This window comes from Carcharodon carcharias, chromosome 7 (genome assembly GCF_017639515.1).
Source record: "Carcharodon carcharias isolate sCarCar2 chromosome 7, sCarCar2.pri, whole genome shotgun sequence".
In the NCBI taxonomy this organism is placed as follows: domain Eukaryota; kingdom Metazoa; phylum Chordata; class Chondrichthyes; order Lamniformes; family Lamnidae; genus Carcharodon; species Carcharodon carcharias.
In genome coordinates, this window is record NC_054473.1 from 158,476,764 (window position 1) to 158,484,583 (window position 7,820).

Here is a 7,820-nt window from a genome sequence, read left to right on the forward strand (position 1 = left end):
AGCAAAGCAAGCTAGGATGGATTTGTAATTGATAGGACATACCTGATGAACCTGTTTGAATTTTTTGGGGTGGTGACTAAAGTCAGGTGAATGTCTATAGGTATTATTTAAATGGACTTCCAGAAGCCATATGATAAAATTCCTCATAAGGGACTGCTTTAGTTGAAGCACATAGACCAAATTATTGACCTGGTTAGGAAATTGGCTGTGTGGCAGGAAATAGAGTAGGGATAAAAGGCAGGTTCTCTGAGTGATCAGTGATCTCGCACAAGGACCTAGACGGCATAAAAATGTACTGGGAATGTTGGGAAATCTAAAGTAATTAACATCAGTAAAGAAAAAATACCAAAGAAATTAATGGGACTAAAGGCCAACAAATCTCCTGGACCGTACTTTATATCCTAGGGTTTTAAGAGAGGTGGCTGCAGAGATATTGGATGCATTGGTTTTGATCTTCCAGAAGTACCTAGATTCTAGAATGGTCTCTGTGGTTTGGAAGGTAGCAAATATAACTCTGCTATTTAAGAAAGGAAGGAGAAAAAACAGGAATAGAAATAAGTTACTTAGCCCCTCAAGACTATTCTGCCAGCAACATTATGGTTAATCCCATCAAAATATCCTCTATTCCTTTCTCATGTGTTTATCTAGCTTTCCCTTAAATGCATCTATGCCGTTCACCTCAACTGTCCTTATGGCAGCAAGTTTCACACTCTAACCACTCTCTGAGACTTAAAGAAGTCTCTCTTAAGTTCCCGTTTGAATTTATTAGTCACTATCTTACATTTGTGAACATAGTTCTAGTCTCCCCTGAAAACATCTTTTCACTGTTTACTCAAACACTTTCATAACCCTAAAGTCTCTATCAGGTCACGCCTCCATCTTCTCCTCAGCACAAGAGCTCCAGCTTGTTCAATCTTTCCTGATGATTCTCAGTTCAGGTATCATCTGAGTGAACCTTTTTGTCCCTTCACCAGTCCCTCTACATCCTTTTTGTCATATGGAGACCAGAACTATTCACAGTAATCCATTTGTGGTCTAACCAAGGCTCAATGCAAAGTTAACCTAACTTCTCAGCTTTTAAACTTACTTTCTCTAGAAATGTATTCCAGTGCTTGCCTTGTTTTTTTTAAATGGCTTTATTAAATTATTAAAAGTGACACAAGCTGTGTGCATCTGTAGCCCCAGATCCCTCAGCTCCTCTACCCCACTGAAACACTTGGTTTCCAAGGAGTATGTGGTCTCCATAGTCTTCCTACCAAAACATACCACCTCACACTTAGCAGTAATGAAGTTCATTTGCCAATTACTCATTCATTCGGCAAGTTTATTAATGCCTTCCTGTTTTTTGCTGCAGTCCTTCTCTGTATTAACTAACCACACCCTTCCCCGCTGCCACCAAACCACCCCCCCCCCAACCCAAAACAAAATTTGGTGCTGTCCAGAGCCCAAATCCCCCATGTAAATGTGAAACGAAATGATACCAGCACTGACTCTTGCAGACCGCATCCCACCAAAAAACAAAGAAACTGCTGGCAGTCGAGAGAATTGATACTTTTAGCCTTCACTGACTCAGGACACTAAAGAATAACATTCTTTTAAACTGCATTGGTAAAATTTCTGCTTTCACAACATAATTAAAACTGTTATCTGAACCAATGTTTTACTGATCAGTGTACTGACTCTGATACACAAAAGAACAGGAGATTCCAGCCAATGTATCTATCTTCCACTGCATCCATTCAGTGACCATTTCTTTATATCACATGCCTCATTACACCCACATTGCAACATTTGTTACTTATAATCTTACTGGGTGCAACGACCGCAATACTTTGGCTGAAAATCAAATCTTTTAACAAAAGACATTGATTACAATATTCTGTACAGGGAAAGATCTACATGTTGCAAAGTATCCAGCTTCATGACTACTGCATCATCAAATAAGATTTTCAGAGAACTGAGGGCACTCTGTCAATAGGCAAAAGAAAATGGGCCTGAAAACCCATAAAACAAATGTAAAAGTTAAAAACAAGTTTATTGAAAGGTTGCCTAGTGAATAAATTAATGCAATAATGCTGATAGCTGTGGATGATAAACTAGGTAATATTAATTTTACAATTTTGTCTGCTTTACATTGTAAAGACAAGAATTGTCTTATGGACCATAAACTAGGCAAACGCATCCTTAATTTTATAGTTTGAGGTACAGAATACAAAATCAAGGAGGTAAGCTTGAACTTAGAACATAAAAGCAATGGAAAATGTGCTGTAGAGATACATATGTTATCCATGAGGAAGAGTTGCAGTTTTGAGGAGAGACTTGAGAACTTTGGGTTCTTTTCAATGGTGCTCGAAGTTTGAGGCGTGACCTCAGATCTTCAAGATAGAATAAATAAGTACATAAGAAATAGGAGCAGTTGCAGGCTTTTAGCATACTCTGCCATTCAATAAGATCATGTTCTACCCTAACCCTACCTTCCTGCACTATTCCCACATCCCTTGATTCCCATAGTATCAAAAAAATCAATTCATCTGTCTTGAATATATTCGACAACTAAGCACCGACAGCTCTCTCGGGTAGACAATTCCAAAGATTTACACCACTTTCAAAATGAAGAAATTTCTCATCTCTGTCCTGGTTGGCCCCTTACTCTAGAGACTGTGATCCTTAGTTCTAAACTCCAGGTCACCAGCCAGGGGAAATAGTCTCCCAGCATCTTTATCAAGCCCCTTAACAATTTTATAGGCTTCAATGAGATTGTTTCTCATTCTTCTAAACTCTAGGGAATATGAGTCTACTCCACTCGATCCCTCCTCTTGGGACAATCCTCACATCCCAGAAATAAGTCTGGTGAACTTTCACTGCACTCCCTTTAGGACAATTATATCCTTCCTTCGGTAAGGGGACCAAAACTATTCACAGTACCAATATTGCCCCTAATCTACATCTGCTGTGCACTCCCTGCTTGTTGCACTGTGCGTTTCCTTTAAGATTTCCATGTGTGCGTGCATCTTAAGATTCATGGAATGGTTACAGCACAGGAGGAGGCCATTTGGATTTTGTGTCCATGCTGGCTCTCTGCAAGAGCAATTCAGCGAGTCCCACTCTCTTTTATTTTCCCTGGTCAGATAATCCAACTCCCTTTTGAAACCAATTGAATCTGCTTCCACCACACTCCCAGTTCAATCCAGCTGCTAACCACTCAAAAAAGTATTTCCTCATGTCACTTTGGGGTTTTTTGGCATTCACCTTAAATTGGTGTCCTCTGGTTCTCGAACCTTCTACCAACAGGAGCAGTTTCTCTATTTACTCAGTCCAGATTTTGAGCACCTCTATCAAACCTCCTTTCAACCTTCCCTTCTCTAAGGGAACATGTGCAACATGCTTGTTCCTTGCGTGCACATCCCGGATTGCTGCACAGCTGTGCACCTGCAGAACTTAAGAAGCTGAACAACATTCCATGTGTGGTCTCAGCAAAGCCTGGTACAATTGTGCCTTGATATCTTTATTTATAATTAAATTCCATTATTATAAAGATTAACATACCATTTGCTCTCCAGATTGCTTGCTGTACCTGCATAATAGCCTTCTATGATTCGTGTATATAGACATCCAGGTCCCTGAGTACCAACATTTTCCAGTCTCCTGCCACATATACTACATCTATTGGTTCCCCCTTGCTTACTCTGCTGGTTACAATCTCAAAAAACTCCAACAGTAAACAATCCATTGGTTATTAAGAAAGCACAAATTTAAGATTCTGTTTTGTAAGTACTGTTTTTGTTTAAGCCAAGTGATGTCCAACACTACTCTATAGTTGTGTAAGACACCCAAAGCAGTTGGGTGCCCTCAGCTTGCATGTAGATCTCTGGATGGATAGGTTAACATGCGACACACCAACCACAATATGGCAATCGGCTACATCATACATTAGTATAACTATGGTTTGTAATAGCCAATTGTATTATTTTCTATTGATTTGTTGCTTTTGCTCATTTCCTGGTTCTTCTTGACCTATATTGGTGCCAAGTCTCCCAACATATCAAATTAAAAATACTTGCCTTGCAATCCCAACTTAGCCTTTACATCACTGCGATCACCTACAACCCCACATTCCTTCCAAAACAGTCCATTCATTTAATTTGGGTTTTCTATGCATTCCCATTTCTTTGCCTCACAATTAATATAGAGCCATCGGCTACCTCTCCACTGATCCCTTCAGCCAAGTTTTCACTCATCCCTCATAATAACTCTTTCAGCTCAGCATCCGATTTTTACATCAATGTATGAAACACAGCAGCCAATTTGTACTTAACAAGGACCCACAAACAGCACTGTGATAATGATGAGATAATCTGTTTCAGTGATACTGGTTAAGGGATAAAAGTTTGCCCAAATACCCGAGAATTCCTCCGCTCTTCTTTGAAGCAGAGCTGTGGCATGTTGCACATTTACCTGAGAAGGCAAACTGGATTCTCGGTTTGACGTCTCATCCAAAACACATTTAAAAGGAAATTAGGTAGAGGACCAAAACTATTTGATTTTATTTAATTCTGAAGTATTTATAACATGATCAATCAATACAAGAAAAGACCGTATTCCAATGTGTAAGAGCTTTACGTCCAACTGCATTTACTGAAAAAAAAATACTTTGTCAAAGCTTTATGTCTTGCACTCATCACAACAACTTGCGAGAATATCAAATGTAAAGGGAACAAAAATTTATCCCCTAACAAAAAGTTATACTTCGAGAAGTGTGTGCTAATTGGTTGGCAAATGGAGTCTGACTGGTTGGGGTGATGCCATGGAGAATGCACCAGTTGATGGTGAGTGACAGTTAATTGCCAAGCATTTTTTGAAATTTAAATCAGGCAGCTTGACTCTGATTGGTCAAGGCATTGCCCTGAGGAATAGCTGTGTCTTATTTAGTTTAGCTGAAACAGATGCAATATGTATACACGTTCTTTCTGTCTGCAAAGAAATGGGCCTGTGTATTATATGTAGCTTCCAGTACACGCAAATGCGCCACACTGCAAACCTGACTGATAATCTTAAATTGGTTGTCATCATAATTCTTAGCGTGCCATGGATTATTTACCAAATGTTGTCCAGTCGTGGAATCACATCAAATTTGGACACTGTTTTGAGTTTTGCAAGCATGGGCTGGTTGGATATGCTCTACACCTTGCCAGTTGCATACAGCGGAAGGGACATGCCGTTTAATATGATCCGCCAGTCTTTGGGATGTCCAGCCTACAAACACTGGCACCGAAATTCATTTATCATATTACTCATTTGTGATAGGCAGAACGGTTCCTTGCCTTGACAGCAGCATCCTGTTAGTGGAGAACGCTACTCATGTTGCCACTGCATAGTAGCGTGAAACAGCTAGCTTCACCTGTTGCTCAAATTTTTGAGTTACCTTACCCTTCCACGACAATCTGAGGTAGACTGGGCACTTTTCAGCACCAAAAGTGATGGTCTTAGACCTGTTCATGAGTTTGCGTGATATACAGTGCAAAATGATCTGATCAAGTCATCATTAGCCCACAGGATGCCTTTGATGTGCCCTATTTCAGCATCAAGCTTGCCTGGTGAGCAAATGGCCTGGGCCCTATTTACGAGGATGCCAATAAGGCCAATCTTATAGCACGTGGAACTATATTAAACTAGTGAATGTAGGCTTGTGGTAGACTTTAGCAGAGAACCCCTGGCAGATTTTTCTGTTTGAAGGATGGAAATTTATTTCATTTTTCGAACTGATCCATTTATGCCACTATTATTGCTTCAATAGACGACTGCACCATAAACAGTGCCCATTTGAAACATGTCTACACCGTAAAGTCACTTAAACAGAAGCAATTTGGCAACACAATTATTCAACACCACTAAACACACAAAAAATCTCTCTGACCACGTATTCTCAGAAATTGAGTTTGTTCTTGCACATGGTTTCAATTTTGGTGTGCCTTCATCCCAAATCAAATGTGAAGAGGTATTTGCTGAGTTCATACTCCTCGAACATCCTTCCTAAAGTTTGCCATCCAAAACAAGACACAATACCCCAGCTAAGGTCGGACTAGTGTCTTATACAAGCTCAACATGACTTCCTTGCCCTCGTACTCTATACCCCTACTAATAAAGCCTAGAATACTGTATGTTTCATTAACTGCTCTCTCAATCCAGCCTGCCATCTTCAATGACTTATGCACATATAGACCCAGGTCCCTCTGCTCCTGCATCCCTTTTAGAGTTGCACCCTTTAATTTATATTATCCCCATGTTCCACCTACCAAAATAATTCACTTCACATTTCTCCACATTGAACTTTACCTGTCACCTGTTTCCCCATTACACTAACTTGTCTATGTCCTCTTGAAGTTCACACCAACCTTGTGATAATTCACAATTCTTCCAAGTTTCGTATAATCTTCAAATATTGAAATTGTGCCCTGTACACCAAGGTCTAAGTCATTAATATATGTCAGGAAAAGCAAAGGTCCCAACCCTTTGGGAACTCCACGACAAACCTTCCTCCTACTTGATGGACCAAATTGCTGTTTCTGTGTTGCAGCACTCTGTTCTGAATTTACTTTTCAATAACTGATATTTGTGTCATTGATCCTATTACCCTAACTTAATTTTCAGTAATATTCAGCTTTACCCTATCATTTTAATGTTATATAACTGGCCTGCAATGAGTACTGACTTTGAAATACTCAATAGAAAGTACAGAACTGACACACCCATTTCACATTTTCATCAATAAAAATCAAAGTTCTTTAAAAGAAATCAACCTAATATTCCCTTGAAGAGTAATATAAACAACACTCACTCACATTTAATATAGGATCCCTGTCTTGGTGACAAGACCTACTGAAACCAAAACGCGTCCTTTTAAAGTCACAACTTCGACAGGCAAAGTCTCTTCCCAGTGCCTCTTCCTGGAAAACAGCATTCAAACCGAAAGTCCGAAATTGCAAAGACTTTTTGGTACAAGACCTCAATACCGATGGCAAGTTTCTCGCACAGCTCCTGTGCTGCTGCAATTGCCAGACTAACCAGGCAGCCATCTTGAAACAGCTTCCCCTCCCCCGCTCCCTAACAACCTGCCGCTGCGTCAGAAACACCTCGGCGCAGGCGCAGTACTGCAGGGTAGGAACAAAGTTTGAGCAATCTCCATTTGTTCGCCTGATTGACAGAAGGTCCCTGGAACAAAACAATGCACTTTGTTGGGTGATTTAAAATAATTATTATTTTGCAATTTCACAAACTGAGTTGCCTTTACACGCAATCTTACTTCCACCAAATATTAAATTATGATTACTAGTACAGTATGACCAGAAATAGCTGAAAAGTTATTGCAGGTTTTAGAATCATAGAATGATTACAACACAGAAGGGGGCCATTCAGCCCATCATGTCCATGCCGGTTCTCTGCGAGAGAAACTCAGCCAATCCCACTTCTCTGTCTTTTCCCTGTAAATTCTTTCTCTTCAGCTAATTATCCAATTCCCTTTTGAAAGCCTTGACTCTGCCTACACCACACTCTGGCAGAGTATTCCACATCCTAACTACCAGCTACGTATAAAGGTTTTCCATCATGTCGCCTCTGGTACTTTTGCCAATAACTTTTCATCGGTGTCCTCTGGTTCTCAACCCTATCTATGTTCCTACCAGATTTTGAACATCCCTATCAAATCTCCTCTCAACCTTCCCTTTAAGGAGAACAGTCTCAGCTTCGTCAATCTATCCATGTAACTGAAGTCTCTCATCCCTTGAATCATGCTCAGAAATCTTTCCTCCCCCCTCTCCAATGTC

The 7,820-nt window shown here is 40.1% G+C and overlaps 1 protein-coding gene across 1 annotated transcript in view; it reads right to left on the reverse strand.

The window, feature by feature from the left end:
* The window catches only part of spg7 (SPG7 matrix AAA peptidase subunit, paraplegin), a 53,850-nt gene extending 46,752 nt beyond the window's left edge, over nucleotides 1–7,098 (reverse strand). Inside the window, exon 1 of the mRNA XM_041191418.1 lies at nucleotides 6,840–7,098. Within this exon, the coding sequence (XP_041047352.1) occupies nucleotides 6,840–7,073 (234 nt within the window). The 5' untranslated portion in view covers nucleotides 7,074–7,098. The remainder of the gene's footprint in view (nucleotides 1–6,839) is intronic.
* Between the last annotated feature and the right edge of the window lie 722 nt (nucleotides 7,099–7,820).